Consider the following 22919-nt stretch of genomic DNA (forward strand, 5'->3'; position numbering starts at 1 on the left):
AATCAGGGTGGATTCTGTCTCTTTTACACACATACACACACACACACACACACACACACACACACACACACACACACACACACACACACACACACACACACACACACACACACATACACAGGAAGGCTGTCTTTCAGAGAGGGGGATGGGGAGAGAGAAGGAGAGGGGGGGAGAGGGGCAGAGAGGAAATGTGTGATGGAAGATTAAGTGGACTTTACACCGCATTCAAATATTGACAGAATATAAGAATCCCTTCTATCAGCACTTCAATTTCAAATGACACTCATTTCTGTCCCAGTAAAACACTTCCCTTTCTGTCTTACACTGTTATAAACCATTTCCTGCGAGAACTGTGGATGATGGTTTTCCAACACAGCCCAACATGACAGCAAACATGATAAAAGATTTCATTACAAAACACCCCAAACCAGGACCACATCATAAATGAGTTGGATGTGGAGGATATGAAACGACTCTCATTACAGTCAGCTGCTGTTTACATTGGGCCATGCCTCAGTTATGGCTGACAGATAACCACACTGCCTGCCGGTGGGGAGTGATTGAGGAGTTTCATTGTTGTGTGTTCTAACCGAAGGGTGCCGTGCCATGACAGCGGAGAATAACACTCTACAGTGGGAAGGCTTTTAGCCGACACATGTCCTCTCTCTTCTTCTCGCTCTCTCCCGCTCACTCGCTCGCTCGCCCACCCTCTCCCTCTCTCCATTCTACTGTCGTCGTACCAAGCTGGCAGAGGTGCGTGTCGCTGAGAGACTGGCAGAGAGACTAAGACATGACGTTAGGCCCACAGACAGACCTGACTGAAGGAGACATATGTGAGGTATGAGAATCTGCTTTAAAACCATTGAACGGCCCCCTTCTCGCTCAGTCTCTCGCTCCTTGTCTCACCTACACATGCTGTACACACAACCACACTTTGTGTGCCCCCCCCCCGTACACCGTCCCCATCCCATGCATACTGCACAACTCTCACACACTCCCCACATTTAAGAGTCTGTGCAGGTTAAGAGACTTGGATTCAGCAGCAGCACCCGGGGGTGAGTTGTGTCTGTGGGGGGCGGGGGGTAGGGGGGGGGGGGGGTACACTGGGATAAGTGGGTCACCTTCACTTTCACACTGCTCCACTCTAATGGCCTGATACAGACAATGATACAAGCTCGGGCCTGTCTGCTTGGCAAACAGAAACCCCGGAGAAGACTAAAGAAAATGACCAGCTACACGCTGACTAACAAGCACTCAAAAGCAGACAAAGGCAGACCATGCCCCTCCTCCCCCAACACACACACAGATTTGCAGTAGAATCAATCAGGTCATGTCTTTATCTTATCAGCTAGGAGGCCTTAATGGCTAATACACTCTTTCCCTAAGTGTCTAGGAGTTGAAGAAATCTGGTTTTTCTCAGTTAAATGTCCTTATGCACTATTCCTTCTGCAGCCTCATTTATATGCTAATATGAAGGTTATGTCTGTACAAGGCCCCTACGCATCTGTGTGTTATCAGTGAAGTGTGTATGAGAGAGTGAGTGGAAGAGAGAGAACTAAAGAGTGAGAGAGAGATTCCCATAACCCCCTGGGTTTGGGCCATAGGTAATTATAAAGGCCTGGCCAGGACTGGAGAGGAGCCCAGACAGAGAGCCCATGTCCTCCATCTCCTCTCCTGCTACCAGCCTCTCTGCCCGCTGATGTGTGTGGAGCTCACCGTTGGACCTAAATAGTGTCTCCCCCGACTGTGAGCTGTACGGCTCCACTACTATACCACGACAGCAGTAAGTAACATGGGAAAGTGCCCAGATCAGATGCGAGGCAAACATCAAGACGAAAGAAAACACCAGGGTTTATATAACGCTGCTTCAGGGTCTGCTTTTAAGTGGAAGCGGAGATTGGAGGGAAAGGTTAGACAGCTGATCCTGGTTTGGCTGGAGGTGATGGGAAGCTGTTAGAAAGGCCAAGAGGGTGAGATCTCTATGCTCATTAACATCACACCTCAGATCCTAATGGCCTAATTTGCATATGCATCACCCCTTCTCTCTTTCTCTCTCCCTTTCTCCACCTCTTCTCTCAGTTTTTCCCTCGCTCTACCAGACATATACAGTAATATTTGACGGAATAGACTCAAAAAGGAACACTTGCATGGTTACAGCTTGAAGTCTCTTGACCCGTGGGTTATAAAGAAACAGCCTTTCAACAGCTAAGGCTGCAGAGGAAGCAGAGTATTTATGGTGCTGCACTAAACTCAGGAAAATACAGACAACACACATACACACACACATACACACACACGCACACATCTCCTGCGCAGCGCCGAGCTGCAGCAAGGGCAAACGTTACTACACAGAGCTCCACTGCAGCAAGCACATATACATTCAGTTCACAGCCCTGAGCTCGAGACAAGGACTTGAGTATGCAGCACACACACGCGCACACACGATAAGCACATAGGCTACTGTGGTAGGGCACACTCCAGCACACGTCCGTGAGTCTGAAAGATAGACTGCTAAACGGCTGTGGAGATGGGGGTACACTTGTGTCTTTGTTCACTATCACAGCTGCTGTAGCTGACAACCGTACAACTGCACAATGTTCCGTCTTGGCCTGTGTTAGTGAGAACCAGTGAGACAGGTTGATGAAATCGGAGCCACTGTTGTTTTCGGTGCTGCAGTCACCTGTAATGAAGGTAAATATAGCTTCTCTGACATCCGCCAACTCAGGCGATCGCATCTCTCCACAGTCAGTCTCCTTAGATAATGAATGAGGTGTGCTTGTATATGGGTGACGCATTACAATGGTAGAGGCTGAGGCATACACGGCACACACACACATGCCTGCACATATACAATAGATGCACACGTACATTTACTCTCACCTTAGAACGCACGCATTCAAGTGCACACCTACGACAAGCACCGGTGTATAGACGTTGATCAAATGCGCGCACACACACAAACACACACACACACACACAATGATAGCTCTCCCCTGAGAGCTCTCTCCTCTCTCAGGTATAATTGTGTTGCTGTTCTCCTTCCCTCTCCTCTGTGGCGACTGGGCCTCTGATGAAAAGCCATAATTAAAAGAGAGGCCTCAGAGTCTGTGTGGAGGTGGAGGAAGGGATGGAGGGAGGGAGGGATGGATGGATGGATGGATGGAGGGAGGGAGGGAGGGAGGGATGGATGGATGGAGGGATGGATGGAGGGAGGGAGGGAGGGAGGGAGGGATGGAGGGAGGGATGGAGGGAGGGATGGAGGAAGGGATGGAAGGGTTGGGAGGAGAATAAGGAGGAGGAGACAGATTATCCACAACAAAACATAATCAGACTAAAAACCATCTAGAGTGGCAGAGACAAAGAAGTTGGCTGTGCTTTTATCTCCCAATAAAAACGTCTTCCAGCCCTGTCTGTCTGGCTTCGCTGCCTCGCCACATGCCAGGCATAAACACTCTGTTGCCTACCTAATCAGAGAACACACCATTGGATGGACGCAGCAGAAAAGTATGAAAAGGCTACACTTCCAAGAAAACTCCCAAACACCATGCATGGCTACAATAGAACAGAAAAGTCAAGTGCCAGCTCCACTTGCATTTCTGAAAAGGTTGCCTGTGCATGTATATATGTGTGTGTGTGCATGAGTGTCTCTGTGTGTGTCTGTGTGAGGTGGACTGATACTTTATCATGCAAATGAGGACTCGGGAGGTGGGAAACAGGAGAGAATAACTACAGTTCTAGAGAGAATACAGATACTGCACTTTGAGCCAACCTGAAGGTCAGTGCTGAGGGAACGGTCTAATGTCACATAAAATGAGCCAGTTAATGTCTTGTGATAAAGCAGCAGGCTTCTGAAAATGAGACAACCTGTGCACTGCAGCATGTACCTCAGACATCTGGATTCTAGTTGTCTATTTATATAATTGTTTTGTTCTGGAGCCTGCGCTCTGTGTACGGGTGCATGGAGTGTGTGTGGCAGACTTAGCTTAGTGTGTCCTGGGCTGCAAGGGTCTAGTGAAGCCACGTGCTTGTAAAGTAAATGTGTGTGAGCGTCACTATGCACACTGAAGAGACCACACGCTGAGCACAGGGTTCCCTGGATCGCATCTAGCTCTTGGAGGGCCCCTCCAGGAGGAAAGCAGGCCATAAAACGGACCATAAATATCAACACGTTAGAAAATAGCAGTCCGTGGAGCTTTTCATCTGACGCAACACACAGCTCTCACACAAGTTCAATATGTGTGGGCCACAAGGAAACCTGTCCCAACCAGATACCTGTAGCACCAATAAACATGTCTGTTTTTAATGTATATCAGAGAGGGAAAGGTGGTCTGTCACATACATTCGCCCAAAAGGTTCAGTGGCTGATATGGAGCTAACCAAATGGTTTTCTACAAGAGACCTGTCTTTGTTTGCTGTATACTGACAGTAGGGCCACATGGCTGAGTCCAGCACCTCTGCCCTCTTAATCTAGAAGAATGGCTTCCTGAGGTCCCTGCTCCTAGGACCCATGCTAGTATAGGTCATAAAGCAGATGCCTGCGCAGTCAGAGCCCTATAATCCATCTGAGCTATACAGGCTCTTTTCAGTCTTTTTTGATGAGCTAGTGCATTGGGAATCCTGTCGGTTCACAAACACTGGCCCACTGTGAAGTTAGAACGGCAAAGGATTTTCACACTCTGAGGGAAATGGGAGTTTTTAAATAAGAGGCTTTATTTGTCAGATGGCTGAGTGGTGAGGGAGTCGGGCTAGTAATATGAAGGTTGCCAGTTCGATTCCCAGCCGTGCCAAATGACGTTGTGTCCTTGGGCAAGGCACTTCACCCTACTTGCTTCGGGGGGAATGTCCCTGTACTTACTGTAAGTCACTCTGGATAAGAGCGTCTGCTAAATGACTAAATGTAAATGTAAATTTGTCAGGACCACAGTGCAGATTCATTTACTGCTTCAGAGAATAAGGAACAGCTATGGTGTAAGTGGATTGGAAACCTGGCTGTTAACAAATTTTTTATTGACACTTCCTCTTAGTTGGTTATCTCTTTCTGTAACTTTCAATTAGCACTGTTTTAACGCATATTGCAAAGGTGCTGAACTTGACACAGGAACTGTAACCTGTTAAAAACAACGCCCTATCCTCCTGAGAAAAGCCCACAGCAGGCTCGATTTCATTGGCTCTTTTTTGGTATTTTTTCCTACAATCCTGCATATGTTTGCCTGGAAGTGCTGTTATCAGCTTAGCATGTGTGATTGAGTAGGGTCCTGTCAGATCAATACTGCTCATTATAGTTCCCTATGGAACTAGACTCCCTCCAGGCTCAATTAGATTGCTTTTACCTGAAACCTTGACTAGTTTATCCATTCCATTGGGTTTTCAACTTGGTTTCTCACTTGATTTTTAAATTGAATTTCTGTGGTTCCATGGTGGTGCTGTTATTTTATTATGGTTGGATAATTGAGGTTAGTTGGCATTTCAATTGGTTTGTGTCAATATGTTGTTGTTAGAAGCCCTTTTGCATTGATGTGTTTGTTGGTGTTGTGGTGGTAGTTTTGAAGGGTTGGTGTGCAGTCAAAAAAGATTCAGAAGAAAACAGTGGCTGCACCTGTTGTTCCCTGTGGTTGCTGTGTGTTGGGGTCAGCACCTGCTAGCAGGGCTGCTGTATGGCTGTCTGTGTGTCCAGCAGGGATAACAGGGAGACCATTCACACACCCTCAGACTGTCTGCATCCCTCCTCTCTCACTCCTCCTCTCTCTGTCTGTCCAGCTCTTTTTATCGCTCTCTGCCTCTCGCTGTCTCTCTGCCTCTCGCTGTCTCTCAGCCTCTTGCTGTCTCTCTGCCTCCCGCTGTCTCTCTGCCTCTCGCTGCCTCTCTGCCTCTCGCTGTCTCTCTGCCTCTCTGCCTCTCGCTGTCTCTCTGCCTCCCGCTGTCTCTCTGCTTCTCGCTGTCTCTCTGCCTCTCGCTGTCTCTCTGCCTCTCGCTGCCTCTCTGCCTCTCGCTGTCTCTCTGCCTCTCGCTGCCTCTCTGCCTCTCGCTCTCTCTCTGCCTCTCGCTGTCTCTCTGCTAATCACTGTCTCTCTGGCTCTCGCTGTCTCTCTGCTAATCACTGTCTCCCAGAGCCTCATGCTAGTTCCTTAATCTTTCACTGCAATCTTCTCTCTGCTCTGATTTTCTGCCTTTCTCCCCCACCCCCTTTCTCTGTCTCATCAAAACATAAACAACTGCAATGATAGCCTGTAAAACTCTCTAGCCTTGAGTGTAAAGGGGGGACTTGTAAACAATAAATAATACATAACCAGTAAATCACTAGTGGCCCCAGTCGGACGGTGGGTAAGTGAGCAGTTTACTTGAGTATGGTGGAAGGCAGCTTAGAGGGCCTTCAGTGGACAGCTTGCAACTGTGCTGGAAATACAGAGACGAGGAGTTTGACTGCTTCCTCTGTGTTTGGTCAGTGTGCCGTGGGTGCTGGCTTGTTGATTCCTTTTATCTGAAACACAGCTTCCTGACAAATTTTACCCATCCAGAAGTCTGTTTGGATGATACGGATTTCACCCTGGGGCTTCTGAAACCCACAAGAATTGTGGAAGAGATGAAGGACTGGATAAAAGGATTGGGATTTTGTTTTGCTGTTCATTTAATTTGTGGTACACATTTAAGCCATACAAAACTAGAACCAAAAACTCAATGAAGATGCCAATGGAAGTGGAACAACCTCCAGCACCAAGACAACACAGACTACTGAGACTACCTATATATGGCATTTTGTGGAACAAAACTCCACATATACAACTCTTCAAATATACAAAGACCTTAAATAATAAGATAAATCATCTTAAAAGAGGGTTCTCGTACCTAACAAAATAGGAAGGTTTTTTTTTTGTATGACCCACGTTTCAACACAGCCTGTTCACCCTATTGGGCTCAAACACACAACACATCCTGCGGCTTCTGTAATTCTGCCACAGAGAAAGTAAGGATCTAGTCAATGGGATCGAAAGCAGGCACATCAACATATGTCTGACCTTTAGTCTGGATAATTGAAAGCCTTAATCAAGCCCATAATCAATCATTGATAAAACATAATTTTTCAATTCCACTCTTTAAAGAAAAGAGAAATTGCATGATTCTTATTTTTATATTCATGATTTCGGAATGATTGAGTAAATAACCTATACTTTATTGTAGCATGAATGCTCTGAAAGTGAACTGTCATTAGAAATTTTTAGTGCATGCTCCAAGCAACACAAAATGTGCTTTGCAACATAAAGAACCAATGCAGCTAATGAAATCATCCATTCTGCCTAAGCGAAAGATTTCAATGACACAAAGGCAAATTATTTACAATGTCTTGGGATGTTAAACAGTGGTAACCAGAGAATTGAGAACGTACTACTGTCGAACCAATAAACATATATCAGATAGATACACATATTTATTCAGACACAGGAACATGCATTCCATGTACATGTAACCTTTAGGAGTATAAGCCATTTAAGGTGCGGTCGCGGGGAAAATCTTATATGAGAATCTTATATTTCATTATACCTGTTCAACCCCCACCACAACGGTCTCTCTTATCTAATGTCCGTCTATGTCACAATTTAGCGCTCACCGTGCCAGATGGACAGGTATAGTGGTTCTTTGCCAGGTGCCAAATTCCCTCCTCGCTTCAAGTCGTTTGTTCTTCTCGCGGTACAGCAAAAGCAAGGGGTATGTGCCGATGTCCTCTTTATCCACAGGTCTCCGTAACCACAATGCCTTGGTAGGGTTTAGTTTTAGTGGCTAGTTCCTTTCGGCCGCACCTCACCTGCCTCTTCCCTGTACGACTTCTGCGCGTGGCCGCAACATCACCGTTATCTTTCCTTGTGAGCGCGTGCGAACCGCCCAATCAAACACACTCGTTGAATGAAAGACTGTTCCTCTTCTTTTTATATTATGCTGTTCATTTAGTCTGATCCAGGGCTGAGCTAAGCTATGGACCCAGACATCAAACATCCGCCGTACATTCCCCTAAAATGGAAACCTACAATAATAAATGCATACATTCGATCAATTGTCTTCAATACGCAAAGCTTTTCTTTGAACAATATCATAATTCTCAATTTACATCTGCTCCAAATAAACGTCTCTGACTGACGCAGTGAATCTCGTAATGGTCGGTAAGGGCTGGCGCACGGAGGGTCTGATCAGGGGCCGGTTGCAAGACCTGAGACAGAGCACCCCGCAGTTTGAGCTCTGTTGCCTGTATTGGTCCTCAGGCTCCTCCGCACCCCCCCCCCCCCCCCCTTTCTCTATCTTTTTTTGTCTGTCACACAGAGACAACTACACAAGCAAAATAAAAGTTGGATAAAACCACAGTTGTTTTAGCGTAAATGCGTTGTAGGCTTGTTTGTTACTATGAATTGCATCGCAAATCCAAACAACACTCAATCGGCACGAGCGCACGCACGCACACACACACACGCAAACACACACACACCCATACATACTCACACACACGCGCATACACACACACACACACACACACTTTCAATTCTCCAAAGAAGATGCCTTCTGTGTCCCCTCCTTTACTCCTTGTTCTTTGTGACTGGTAGATGAAAGAAAGAGAAGACCTTTTACATTTACATTTAGTCATTTAGCAGACGCTCTTATCCAGAGCGACTTACAGTAAGTACAGGGACATTCCCCCGAGGCAAGTAGGGTGAAGTGCCTTGCCCAAGCAACAACGTCAACCGGCAACCTTCAGATTACTAGCCCGATTCCCTAACCGCTCAACCATCTGACTCCCATCTGACTTTTGTCAAAAAATGCATTGTATCCAAATATATTTAATATTATACATTAAAAGAGTGAATATAGCTCAAAGCGCAGTTCCCAGGAAGCGCATTTTGTAGAATTGTAATTGTATAACAGACTACTCAGCATATAATAGGAATACAAATAGGCCTACTTAAAATTAAAGACTTTGTAGTGGGCAACGCCTTTCACTGCGTCACTTCCGGATCCACTAGGACAGACGAGAGTTCGGAGGAAAAAAATTGGCTGTCATGAAATCTAGCGAGCTAACTAGCTAACCTCAGATGACAGACAATTGTCAATTTAGATAAGCTAGTTAGAATACCGATGTCAAGGTTCAAGAAGGATTTTCGAAGTTTAGTGCTGCTTCTTTGTATAGATAGGAATATAGTCCCTGGTCAGCAATTCCGTTGTAAATTGGTGAGTGGTCGGCTCATTGATGTTTTGACACTTAGCGTATCCAGATATATGACTAGCTCTGAAGCCACAAAGCTATCTAGCTAGCTAACCTGTAAGCTAGCTTGCTATGACCACGAACAACACAGCCGCAATGGCCAACGTTAGCGTTTCAGTATGGACAAATATTGTATTTCCCAAGATGTGCTATAGATGCTTCTAAGATGTATTTTTGTTAGTGTAACTTACTAGCCGTCTAGAAATATGTTTGGATTTACTCGGTCGATTTGAAAATAATGGTTAGCTAGACTCTAGCTAGACTCTAGCCTAGCGCTAGCATTTAGAGCATCATCAGTGAATCTGACTCACCGCGTAACGTAATGCGGTGCTGAGATGCTTAGGCTAGCTACAATAGATAGCTAGCCAGATTACATCTTTAATAATACCCGTCAATTTACGCTACTCAAACTAGGAAGACAGTGAGCAGCCTTTAACATTTTTATATCATCTCTAACATCACTCCTATGTGGTCGTGATTAGTTTTTATTTTAATGATGATGGTGCACTGGTGTTATGGCGAGGTACATCGTGTGCGGGTGGTATAGCTATAATATTTCATTTGTATAGGTCTTGTAGCCAGCTACTTGATGATGACATCTGGATCGGTTACTTGCTAGTAAAGCGGGCCTTGCATGCTGTGTTATGTGTGATGGTCTCTCTGTCCTTCTTCTCCAGCCAGCTGAGTGAACAGAGCAGGTGTTGTTGGCACCTCTGTGTGCCATCCTCTATTCACAGCCCCTGGGCTACGAGAATCTAGGTAAATTGATCCCTTTCTATTTGCTTTAACCAACAGATGAGAACAATAATTTGTCAATCAACAAAAGACATCCCCTCATTTTCCCTTCTCTTTTTTCCCCATTCCATCCCTCCATTACTAGAAGATGAACGGTTTATCAATCCGAGAGTTATGTGGCCTGTTCTGCTGCCCTCCCTGCCCTAGCCGCATCGCAGCCAAGCTGGCCTTCCTCCCTCCAGAGCCCACCTACGCCCTGCTCCCAGACCCAGACACGAGTGCCGTAGCTGGGGCTGGCACCGGTACCGGCACCGGGGCGACAGGCGCTGGGGGGGCTCAGCCATCCCTGGGAGCCCCAGGACTACGTTCCCGGTTGGGTGGGGGCAGTGTAGGGGACAAGGGTGGCGGAGGAGGAGGAGTAGCAGGTAGCGGTGGGAGTGGAGCCTCAGAGGGCAGGTGGAAGCTGCACTTGACGGAGAGGGCCGAGTTCCAGTACTCCCAGAGAGAGCTGGATGTGACGGACGTGTTCCTGACCAGGTCCAGCCGGGGGAACAGGGTGGGCTGCATGTACATTCGCTGTGCCCCCAACGCCAGGTGAGATAGACCCCCCCCCCCCCACGCACACACACACCTTTCCCCTTACATGGGATTTTTTTAATGTTAGAAATAGCCTACCAAGTACCAATGCATCACCAAACCGAACCCCTCCCTCATACCTTTGGTTGACCTCCTCCACCTGCCAGGTTCACAGTGCTGTTCTCCCATGGTAATGCTGTAGACCTGGGCCAGATGAGCAGCTTCTACATCGGCCTGGGGACCAGGATCAACTGTAACATCTTCTCCTACGACTACTCTGGCTATGGCGTCAGCAGCGGCAAGCCCTCAGAGAAGAACCTCTACGCTGACATAGATGCTGCCTGGCATGCCCTGCGCTCACGGTAGCCTACCGCACACACACACACACACACACACACACACACACACACACACACACACACACTATAGATTTTTCACAAGTGCTGCAGTTCCCCATTTATATAGCTGACCCTTCAGCGTGCGTGCGTGTGTGTTACAGGTATGGCATCAGCCCTGAGAACATAATCCTGTATGGGCAGAGTATTGGCACGGTGCCCACGGTGGACCTAGCGTCCAGGTTTGAGTGTGCTGCCGTGGTCCTCCACTCCCCTCTCACCTCTGGCATGAGGGTGGCCTTCCCTGACACCAAGAAGACCTACTGCTTTGATGCCTTTCCCAAGTCAGTCCCCTACACGTCAACACAGACAACATACAACATATTCGTATCTGCCTCTGTGTATGAAACACAGAAAACATGTCAAACTTGTATGTACATTTGGTAATACCTATTTAACTTGTGTGTTCCAGCATAGAGAAGGTGTCTAAGATCCCCTCCCCAGTGCTCATCATCCACGGTACGGAGGACGAGGTCATCGATTTCTCTCACGGCCTGGCTCTGTTCGAGCGCTGCCCCAAGGCTGTGGAGCCCCTGTGGGTGGAGGGGGCTGGCCACAACGATATCGAGCTCTATAGCCAATACCTGGAGAGGCTACGACGCTTCATCAACCAAGACCTGGCAGCACAGCACACCTGAGGCAAAAGGAGAATGTGTGTGTGCTTGTGTGCGTGTGTGTTTGTGTGAGAGTATTGTCCGTATCCCCAATGGACTACTGCTTGTCTGTGTGTGTCTGGTGTGAATCTTTCAAATGACAGAACTCCTGATATATACACTCACCAGGTGATGTGTTGATGAGTACACATGGAGACTAATTGGAATGGGAAATGAATGTTTACGCTCGCGTGTGTGTGAGTTTCTGCGCCGGTTGTGTATGGTCGAGTGTGTATGTAGTCACCCTCAGTATGGCCGTCGGCTTTCAGGATGTTTCAGACCTCACTGACAGTCCCTCCAGCACTCTACTCCTGTCTCCGCGTGGTGTGGTGGTCCTTCTCCTGGCCTCACCCCCCCAGGGAGATGGGCTTCATTAGGACTGGGAATGGACTCTCCACCTCTGTCTGTAGACCGAGACTCTGTGTGTCCCCCCCTGTCCCTTCTCACAGTCCACCCCCCTCACGGAAAAGATCACAGAATGGCCTGACTTCCCTTTTTGTTTTCCTTACAGTGCAGTTACCTCCTATACGGGTCCCAGATGTGATAGGACTAGGTGGGATGGAGATATGGTCATAACCCCTAACTAGTCCTTCAGGATGTGGGAATACCTAATAGGCGAAATGCCTGTGACCTGAAATAGAACTGGATCTGTTTGTGGTTCTTTCTAAGGCTCGGTATTAAAAAACCATTCAAGGTTACATCCCTAAGTGGGTGTTATGCCGGTGAAGCCGTTTGGTCAAAGCCTTAGAGACTTTTCCCCTTTTTGTTAGGAAACTTTGAACACTTCCTGTGATTTCTCAATGTATGTTTCTAAGGTGGAGGAGGTCTTGTTAGGTGAATATTGTGTATCTCTGGGTGATCAGTGCTTTAGAGGACCGAGCGCTTACCTGGACATCTGGACGTGACTGTTGTCAGTCAGATTCACACGTTCAAACTGTCTATTCCACCTTCCATCTTATTGGTGTGCTGGTTTAATTTGGAGGTTTGAGTTACGTTGATCATCTGTTCCTGAGATGGTCTGCTGCTTCACACGTAATGGTGAAGAGATGGAGTGTGCTGACAAAAACAATTCCGTTTCACAAGCTAACGCAACAAAAACACTTTATGGGATATATACTGAACTCACATTCTTCTTTAGATAAGTTTCTCTTGTTGTTTTCACGAGGCATTTGGAACACGTAGGTGTTTGGATACAGTGGTGGCATCGTTGGTTCTAACAGATTATGGCGAGGTCTTTCTCAGCCTAGTGTAGGGTCTGACCTCGGGCCCGCTGTGCAGGAACTCTTCTCTCGGGTGGTTCAGAGAGCTCCATGTCTGACCCAAGCCATACGTGAGCCTCTCACTGTTGATGTGGTGCAGGTTCCACCACAGAATAACACGTTCACATTCGCGTTCACGCGCGTACACACGCACACACACACACACACGCACACACGCTCTCACATTGTACACGTACGTATATATACAGATCAAGCATGATAAGCAGGTCTTAAGTTCAGCACTATTGTACAAAGCATCCAAAGTGTAGTTAGGGTATACTATGTAAGTTTGTGCGTCTACTTTAATGTTACTGGCTGACTGACCTGCCCCTTTTCAAGAGGTCAGCGAAAAGAACACTAGTGTCTGGCCCTAACCAGATCCCCTTTGCGTAGATCTTGGAAGGTAAGGTTGGTACAGTATCACTTATATCTATCCAGTCCTTTTGAGATCCATCCAAAGAGCTTAAGGTTAGGGGCAAGGCCTAGTACGTGAGCATCCACCTGTCTGTCTCCCCCCTGCCTGAGCCAGTAACTGGACCTGTTCTTTGTGCGACGGACGTGCCGTGACTGTTCTGGTGCAGGTTAAGGTCACTACTTAGCTGTCTTCCCTGGGTGAGAGGGAGAGCCGGGAACATCCCCTCAAACTGGCTGCTCTCCACAATCCTTCTGAACAGGGAGCTATTCCATTCTCATCACATGCTGTCTCCCACATCATGGAAATCATTTACCTTGGCACGCTCTGGTCCAAAGCTCTCTTTATAGAGAATCGTGGGTTCTAAGCTCTCTGAACAAAGGTTCTGAGGTTCTAAGCTCCTTAAAGACCAACAGCTGGTACAAGAGACTAGAAACCCCCCCCCCCTCAAGCCCCACTCTGTGGTCACTGCAAGAACTAAGGCTCAGAGCTGGTCTTGGTGACGTGGAAGGGTTTTGAGAACAGCAGCTTCTTAACTGTAGGGAAAATGGCATCTTCAGTTGATTTGTAGTGGAAGGAAGGCTTTGTCTGGAGTGCAGCTCTATGGAGCTAGGTAAAGGATATAATGAGTGTATGAATATAGAATTGTGTCCCATAACTATGAACAAGTAAGGGTTTGGACACTGACAACTGTATGCATGTCCATTGTTTGTGTTTTGTGGGCAAGGTTTTGGGGGGGGTAGGTAATGTAGTGTGTATGATCAAGTCAGAGGGCAATAAACTCAAGACATTGAACAGTTTAGTGCTTTTTAAACCAGGGGTGTCAATTAATCTTTTTTTAATTATTACTGAAGTAACTAATGTATTGTTTTGAGTTTTGTGCTAGACCGGGTGGGGGTAATGCTGGGATGGGGGTATAGAAAATGGGTGGGTGGTTTCTATGGTTACTGTACTTAACTATCTATTCTTTGTTTGTATTATGATTTGTCAATCTATGTTTCCTTTTTTGAACTGAAAATATGATGTAATGAAATTAATTCATGGGACTGAATCTTGACCTTTTTATTGACCATGGACAATAATAAACAAGTTATGTACAAAAATGGGAACTTCTCTCAAATTTATAAACGCATAAAACATAATAGAAAATCACATTGTATTTACAATTAATCATTTACTTAAATGATGCAACTAAATCTCCAGATACAATCATTGAAACAAAAAAACAATAAAATGTGGATTTTTTGATTTATGATCTGATGGATTAGATGGTCTCATACTAAAAACAATATTGGTAATCCTGTGTGTGGTCTATGAAGAGAGCAGGTGCACATAGTGGTATTAAAACATGCACTGATACTGTATATTGCGTGAATATAAAGGACCATATGATGGTGGAAAGCTCAGATTTGTTAAGAATTGACAGTATATAACGCCCTCTACTGGTTAGGCAATGCCACAGACACAACCATGTTTCCAGACATTCATTCACATTTTAATATCCAAATATATTTCAGGGAATGTCTTTGGACTTGAATATGCAGAAAGTAATGCCAATATTTCTCATTTAACATCTTACTGTTGACTCAAAAGTGTTTTAGAGTTAGTAGCAACACTGCCTGAAAACATAAGAGCAGCCAACCCTATCTGCCCTTCTAGATGGAGAGCAGCATGATGTGTTCTTCTCTTGTGCTTCAGCTAACTCAGTGGTCATTCTGAAATTGTCAAATGACACGCTCGACGGGGCACCCTCTGGCAGGTATGAGGAAAAAGCTGCAATTTAGACCAAGACTTCCTGTTGTAAAACTCTTTTTCCCATGCCATCATCAGCTACGTTTTCTTGTACCTGCAAATGAAAAGAAAGCAGTGAGAGGAGGATGTAGAGAGGGCACTTTAAGGAGTGACGGGGGTTTTTGGGAAACAGGTGACATTCTTTCTAGGTGGCAGTGAGCCCCTCTACTATCCATTTGCAACGGCCTGTCTGTCTTTTCCCTATAGAAAAGTCAACACACTCAAAGCTTTTCTTGCCTAAGTCGCCATGTTTGCTTTGTTTTCTGTACATGTCTCATGGGTTTAGTTTTGTTAAGAAGCTTTTCTTAAAGTTTGATAGCGTAAATCACGTGTGTGTGACAGTGTTGACTCTGTACTTACTCTGTGTGGTGCAGGGAAAGTTCAGACAGTGCACCCAGAGAGCTTAGTTGTTCCTCCAGCGCTGATATCCTAAGACCGATGTACCCAGATGACAGCAAGAGCAGAATCACCCTAAACACAAAATCACACACACACGCACGCACACACACACACACACACACACACACACACACACACACACACACACACACACACACACACACACACACACACACACACACACACACACACACACATGAACCCTGCACACTATGGAGGGTTCAATTTGAAAGGCAAATTCATGGTTAAGAAAAACATCCTGCATCTCCCTTTCACTCTGGGGTGTGGCTGTGTAAGTGCGTGTGTGTGTTTGTCTTAAATTGGACCGACTTAGAACAGAGAAGTCCCTATTGGTCCAGTCTGAAAACACAGTATCTTTAGGAACCCATCTACCACCCAGGTCTATACTGTACCTATCTTATACGTCTTCCTAGAAATCAACCCAGCTAACAGAAACAAATCAGATAAGAACTGTCTCTTTTTCCCTTGCCAATCCAGATGGACAACATACCAGTTGAGAGAGATGTTCAATGTAAAATACTCATGTTATCAATACATTTATTTTCTGTTTTTGTCTCTTCTGTCATGTATTTTCTTTTTACAGTTGGCATTGTATTGGAGGATAATATACAAGGTCCTGGCTGGTCACTGAATGAACTTGTGTTATACTAGTTACTCCAAGGCAGGGATTCTTCCCATTAGATAGAAACACTCCACCAAAGACAAACTTGTTTCCATTGCAATTAATGTGTGAATCAATACGTGTCTTGCCTGAAATTCTGTGCTTATGACAGTCATGGACAGACCGGTTGTTACCAGAAATAGTCTTAAAATACATTATGTATGCTGAAAGAGAGCTTTCTATTGGCCGGTTGGAGACTGACGCAGGGGTCAAGGGAACACATAACCCTGACCATAGGGTTCTAGGAAACCTTGCAGTCTTGACATGGTAGGCTGTCCTTAAATACTGTGGCTGTCGTGTCTATGATCAAGTGTCTACTTGATTGTATAACAAACACCTGTTGGCTGTATATTAACTTCATTTTTCACCATTCCTAATACATTCTGTACATTAACCTTCATGCCTCTGGGAGACTTTGCTAGTTTTTTTTTTATCTGTTCATTTTTAGTCTTGTTGACATGCTGGTTTACAGTACTTTCTCTCCAATCAACTGGTTGTCTAAAACTCATAAACCCAGAACTAGAAGTTAAATTCACACTACTTCAGTGGAGAGTGAACACATTCTTCCACAAACGGAGTGAGGGCTGAAGAGGAGGACCAACACTTACAGAAGCAGAAAAATGTAGATAAGAGTGTTGAGGTTGCTAATCTCTCTCGGAGGAAGGAATGATTTTATGTTCTGTACCCACAAGTCACCTAAAAAAACAAAAACAAAAATCATTCAAAATGAACCAGAGCGTGTTTATTTGAGTATGTTGTGTGTGTGTGCCTGTGTGTGTCTGTGTGTGTGTCACCTGTTTCTTCTTGGTCTGAGATCTGCTCTCCCAGTTCTCTGCTGGTGCTGCTTCTAGGAGTAGAACCATTCATCCCACGTACTGTGGATGGACAACACAATGACAACAAATATTACAAATGTGAATCACAGTACTAGCATTTTTTTATACTGTTAAATATTCTCAGGTGGGATGATAGTGACCAATGGCAAAATATGAGAACGTTTAATCTGATAGTTCATTGTCTTTCTCTTCCCTCGCTCTCCCCCTCATCTTTTGTCTGTGTTACTGGGATCGGTTCTTCTCACCTCTGTGGTCTGGGCCAGGAGAATGGATACTGCCCTCCAGACTGGAGTGGCTTGAGACCTGTGGACGGACAGACAGGGCTCAACAATGAACGCTTCAGAGTCTTGGTCTACCTGACGCATTACAGGCGGTTTGGTTTGTGTTCCACCTTGACCAATCATACTCAACGTAACATTTAGAAGGGGGATTCTATACGTTTCTAGCCCTAGCAAGGCAGGGGTCAGATTAGAGGGTACAGGGGGGAGCTCCTTACTGTGTCCATGTCCGGTTCCGGGCTGTTCTCTGCAGATGAAACGTGAGGACTACTGTTACGACTCTCAACCTGACAATCACAAGACAACGAAGCAGAAGGCATTAAGGCCTTAATACCTTTATATACTTACAAATATTTACAGAGATTTGTAAAACTGTAGGAAATCAGAGACAGAAGGGAGGAGAGAGGAGGAAGTATATGGCCAGACATGTACCTGTGTGTGTGGACACACAGACTGCAGGAGTTTGTAACACAGTTCCCGGTTCCTTAAAGAAACAAAGGAGTGCTGAAAGACAGTAAAAAGAGACCAGATGGTTTAAGATTACAACTGCTGAGATATTGTTCAGTACCGGTTGGTCTTGTGTTGAACCCATGTCAGATTGAACAGATTAGACAAGTCATTTATGCAGGAAACAAAAGCTGTTCTACTCTTGTTCTTTGACAAATGAATTCAGACGGTGTGTGATGAGGGTGACGTTAACTCAGACCTTTTCTCCCTCTGTAGTCCTGATGGACAGCATGGACAAGGCGGACTTCTGCTTCACCTCCTTAATGTTGGACACATGGAGCACCACCTGTAGAAAAACCTGTTAGAGAACTGAACTCCCTCCCTCCCTCCCTCCCTCCCTCCCTCCCTCCCTCCCTCCCTCCCTCCCTCCCTCCCTCCCTCCCTCCCTCCCTCCCTCCCTCCCTCCCTCCCTCCCTCCCTCCCTCCCTCCCTCCCTCCCTCCCTCCCTCCCTCCCTCCCTCCCTCCCTCCCCCCTCTCTTTCACCTTGGTCTCCTTGAGGAGGACTGAGGAGTGGAAACACACAAAGTTCTCCGACACAAAGAGCTTCCCGTGATAAAGCACTTCCTTCTGCAGGGCACAGGTGAACACTGGAACACATGCACACAAACACACATGCTAACTAGGACACATTCACAAATGCACCCTACATATAAATAATTCGCTGCGAGGCAGAAAGATAGAACAGTCATGTCCTGGTGTCAATTTACCATGTGTCAAACTCTCGGCCTCAGGGATGTCCTGGAAGAGTTTGTGGAAGGATTTGTTGTGTTTCACATAGGTCTGCACCCCGTCTGGACCCCCCCGATCCAAGCCCTCCTCTTCTATGGTGTGGGACCTGGAGGGAGAGGAAGAGATGTCCTTCGATTTTCTTCTTCAGAGTTTACAAAGTCAGGGCCTCCCGCATAATCATACAAGGATAGCTCCTGTTTGAGGTGCCGCGCAGCCTCTGGACACTCCTAGCCCCAGTCCAGTCCCAGGAGTGTATATATGTTTGCGTGTTTGTGTGGATACAAGTGTGTGTGTGTATGCTTGTGTGTGTTTGTATGTGTTACCGTATGGAGTTACTCTTGCTGAGGCTCCTTCCCAGCTCCTGGACGTCTGGCCTGGCCTCCCTCAGACTCGTCCTGCCCTCAGAGGGCCTGGCCTCCCTCAGACTCGTCCTGCCCTCAGAGGGCCTGGCCTCCCTCAGACTCGTCCTGCCCTCAGAGGGCCTGGCCTCCCTCAGACTCGTCCTGCCCTCAGAGGGCCTGGCCTCCCTCAGACTCGTCCTGCCCTCAGAGGGCCTGGCCTCCCCCAGACTCGTCCTGCCCTCAGAGGGCCTGGCCTCCCCCAGACTCGTCCTGCCCTCAGAGGGCCTGGCCTCCTCCAGAAACTTCTCAGAGCTCCTCCTGCCCTTGCTGCTCCTGCGGACGCCCAGCAAGCCTCCACCCCCCTCCGGGAACCTGGCAGGACAGGAGCACAGAGCACACTGTGTAACAGCCACTGTTGGAGCCTCGGACCTTAAGAAGTTGTGGCCTGGAATGAATTTGCTTTAGTATCAATCTTTGTTTCTAGATTCACTGATGTTTGAATCCATCTATTCCTTGATTTGAATTTTAATGTAATTAGAGTGGTGAATGTATATGACGTAAGAGGTATTTTCTGTGAAAAGATCCTTGTAACTGGTAACCAGAGACGGAATTGAAACAGGGAACCAAGACAGCACAAGTTTGTTGGAAATATGACCTGCATAATCCAAAAGATTGTGACTGGTTCAAGTCAGTGATGACTCAGCAATACACAGCTAAACCCTACCTACCATAATAATGCTTGTTTTTTGCAAGGAAATAAACTTGAAATGGGTATCATGTGTCACATACTAAGTGTTCTTGATCTGTCCTTTTTGTTTTGCTCCTACAGCCCCAGGGCATCATATACACCCAGCGCTAGTCTTTCCTGGAAACTCTTCATGCAACCAACAGAACCAATCCTCACGGAAACAGAAGCCTTCTCCCTCACACACCAACACTACGCTGTCATCATAGAGGAGGCTGTCTCTGATGTGCCTGTGGAGCCGTGCGGGCCCTGCTCCTGTGGGCCACACAAGAGCTCTCTGGAGAATGAAAACCAACAAGTTTCTCTTTCTGTTTCGCTGAACTGCCATTACTCATTTATACAGAGCTCAATAAAAAAAACATATGGCTCCGTCCTAGCAATACTAATCTCGCATGCAAAATACAGGTCCAAACAAACACAGGGTGAATAAGAATGATTCACCCATCAGAGCTCCATTCAAGTCTGTTAAGTCAAAGGCAAGTGTTCTCTCTGTGTGTGTACGAGTGCGAGTGTATTTCCTCAACAGCATAACCAAGCGACATAGTGAAAAGGTTAGATGAGTGGATACTCACGCAAAGCTGTCCAGTGAGAACCTCCTGTTCTTAAAACTCATGCTGGGGAATGGAAATCAGTTCTCACACCACACACACTACAACCCCCACACACACGCACACACGGCACACTGTTCTGTTTTCTCCAGAGTCAGACTTTTGTCTCAAAACCTCACACATGCACTCACACACACACACAGGTGTATTTTAAATCTTCTCAATACAGTGCCTCTGTCTTTCTCTGTCTCTCTCACTTTCCTTCCCGGTACAAACCCTTCAAACACTGGCAGCTACTAGCAACCCAAGTGAAAGACAGCCTGTTTATGTTCCAAGCCTATCAACTGCAAGGATCTGTCGCTGCACACACCTCTGCTGCTCATAGCAACAGTTGCCACAGGCAGTGTATAACTGAGTCCGCCCACCTACATACCAGCCTCTTATGAGAGGCTTACACAAACACACAAGCCCGCATATAGTTAACGATTTGGCTGGGTCATGACAGCTCACGAGACCGAGTCTCATGTGTGCACCTCATAAGGTGATGGCTATCACCCATTTCTGATGGCTATCACCCATTTCTGATGGCCATCTCTGCGGATGCTGACATTCTTCAGGAACGTCAACTCTTTTATCTACCCACAGTTTTACATGTCTAGGAACAATTTGAAAACGTTTTCTTATTAGGTGACGTCTGAAAATGGAGGTACTGTGATTGAAGAAGGGCGTGATAGGATAGGGTTGATGAGAGAGATTCCTGTGTGCCGTGTCTGTGGAGGCCTGTAGCAGAGCCCTGCTGGGAGATCATGTACACAGATTGCCATGTCCTCCTCCCAGGACGGGACAACAGTAAGAGACACACTGTGTTCTCCCTGGCTGCTCATTGAATGACACTGTGTGCCTGGAGCGCCACATTCTGCTGACAGCCTGCCCTCAGCCATCATTCACTTCTCACTCTCCATGTACCTCTCTCTCTCTCTCTCTCTCTCTCTCTCTCTCTCTCTCTCTCTCTCTCTCTCTCTCTCTCTCTCTCTCTCTCTCTCTCTCTCTCTCTCTTTCTTCCTCTCTCACTTTCCCTCATGCTCTCACTGACTGTCTTAATCTTTCACCAACACGCACACACATTCGCAAACTGTTTCTCTATCTCTCTCAGTGTGTGTGTATGTGTGTGTGTGTGTGTGTGCTGTAAATACAGTACGTGTGTATAAGAACCTCCTCCTCTTGACAGAACAGCTCCATGGGGGAGCTGGAAGGGCCCTCCGCTTATCACCACCTCCACACACGTATCGGGCTTTGAAGAATATATTTCCCCTCCAAGAAACGTCACACAGCCTCTAGAGTTAGAGAAGCTGTGTGTCTCCAGAGGGGAAGTCAGTTCAAAGTGAATGACAGCATGACTATGACTACTGGAACTACAGCATTCTCATTTCTCCAGACCTGGAACATCGGGGCTCTGCAGGTCACGAGCTATAGAAAATGTATTTCCCTGAGAGTGAAGGGAGCACTAATGATTTGTTGATTTGTTTTAGGTGAACACAGAAGCAATTGTGGTTAGCAGACTGAAGACTGCAGGGTGCACTGCAGAGTAATATTAGTGGAACCACAGAACCACAAGGTCTATCTATTCAGCATGTTGACGTCTACCAAAACCAATCAAACATAATTACTATGTAGCTCTTTTTAATGACCAAATCACGATCTATATTAATAGCAGGTCCTTTTTCAGTGGATAAATATGGTAAAAACGGTAACTAGATAAACAATGAATGCGTAGGGAGTACTCCCTATATATCTTGGTGTGTGTGTGTGTACTGTGTGTGTACTGTGTGTGTGTGTCAGGGTCATGTTACGACCACGTCAGTACTCTCAATGTGGGGCCACAGGCTTCATTGTGTGATGAGGTTTAGGGTTACCATAGGGATATGACAAAATAGCCACTACTGAAATACTAGAAGTCAAAAGAGATTATTTTTTTCCAAGGATGAACAGATGAAAGCTGAGATCAGAGCGTGTCACCTTGGTACTTGTGACAGTGTTATATTTACCAGGCATGTTTCAGTTCAGATTACATGCTGTATGAATATAGTTCTGAAACCATAAAAATCATGGGAAGAGTTATCAGTAATCCATTCCCATTAAGTTTGAATGGTATCATGTAAGCCATCTCTGCCACATTTATTCTGTCCCATAAAGCTGCGCTTATCATTTTAAATACCTATGCTCTAAATCCGTCAAAGGATAAAGGTGTAAAGACATCCTGACACACACAGCAAACTGAGGTAAATCACACATCCCTCATAAGTACAGGTATTCTCAGTCTATCAGCTTGTTGGATCAAACTCTCGTAGAATGAGAGACAAGACAGATATGAAACAGTTTGTCTGTTGTCAGTTGACACATGTGCATGCACTGAGGCTGTATTGAAGACACATTATTTACTGGGGGGTCCACTTCAATAACAGTAGACCAGACCACCTTATAACACACTATTGAAAATATAATTAATAATAAATTATTATTCTAATATGATTCAAATCTATTTTACAGTAATAGTGATCAGGCCAGACAGACAGGTTGTGACATTCTTTGTCTATGGACTTGTACGGTGTACATCATGATTCAAATCTATTTTACAGTAATAGTGATCAGGCCAGACATACAGGTTGTGACATTCTTTGTCTATGGACTTGTACGGTGTACATCATGATGACGAACAAGTGTTTTTCATCCACAACTATATTCTCAAGAAAGCTAATTGGCATGCCACCTTCCAACGTTTTAAGAAAAAAAA

At 46.0% G+C, this 22919-nt stretch overlaps 3 protein-coding genes across 4 annotated transcripts in view; 2 read left to right on the forward strand and 1 right to left on the reverse strand.

Annotated features, from left to right (window-relative positions):
- The window catches only part of LOC136959289 (methyl-CpG-binding domain protein 3-like), a 165623-nt gene that overhangs the window by 141759 nt on the left and 945 nt on the right, over positions 1–22919 (forward strand). The window lies entirely within an intron of this gene.
- Positions 9031–14165, forward strand: abhd17aa (abhydrolase domain containing 17A, depalmitoylase a). 2 transcript variants are annotated; one of them, XM_067253593.1, is made up of 6 exons: positions 9031–9207; positions 9919–10000; positions 10122–10570; positions 10720–10914; positions 11052–11231; positions 11360–14165. In XM_067253593.1, the coding sequence occupies exons 3-6, from the start codon at positions 10125–10127 to the stop codon at positions 11583–11585; spliced, it is 1047 nt and encodes a 348-aa protein (XP_067109694.1). In that variant the 5' UTR covers positions 9031–9207; positions 9919–10000; positions 10122–10124; the 3' UTR covers positions 11586–14165. The 2 variants fall into 2 exon arrangements, with proteins under 2 accessions (XP_067109694.1, XP_067109695.1); XM_067253594.1 differs by having other exon boundaries at positions 9923–10000.
- LOC136958865 (GRAM domain-containing protein 2B-like) lies at positions 14309–18993 on the reverse strand (the record flags this gene model as incomplete). The annotated part of the gene is made up of 11 exons (XM_067252983.1): positions 14309–15117; positions 15423–15533; positions 16752–16839; positions 16938–17018; positions 17225–17282; positions 17476–17544; positions 17690–17761; positions 17964–18050; positions 18249–18352; positions 18473–18600; positions 18818–18993. Coding segments are annotated over 11 exons (990 nt in total), but the record flags the coding sequence as incomplete, so codon positions are not given.

Source organism: Osmerus mordax, chromosome 16 (genome assembly GCF_038355195.1).
Source record: "Osmerus mordax isolate fOsmMor3 chromosome 16, fOsmMor3.pri, whole genome shotgun sequence".
NCBI lineage: Eukaryota > Metazoa > Chordata > Actinopteri > Osmeriformes > Osmeridae > Osmerus > Osmerus mordax.

Coding starts and splice junctions, on each gene's coding strand:
- abhd17aa (XM_067253593.1), top strand. CDS start 10,125: ATGAACGGTTTATCAATCCGAGAGTTATGTGGCCTGTTCTGCTGCCCT. Junction 10,571..10,719: donor CGCTGTGCCCCCAACGCCAG/GTGAGATAGACC, acceptor TCCACCTGCCAG/GTTCACAGTGCTGTTCTCCC. Junction 10,915..11,051: donor TGGCATGCCCTGCGCTCACG/GTAGCCTACCGC, acceptor TGTGTGTTACAG/GTATGGCATCAGCCCTGAGA.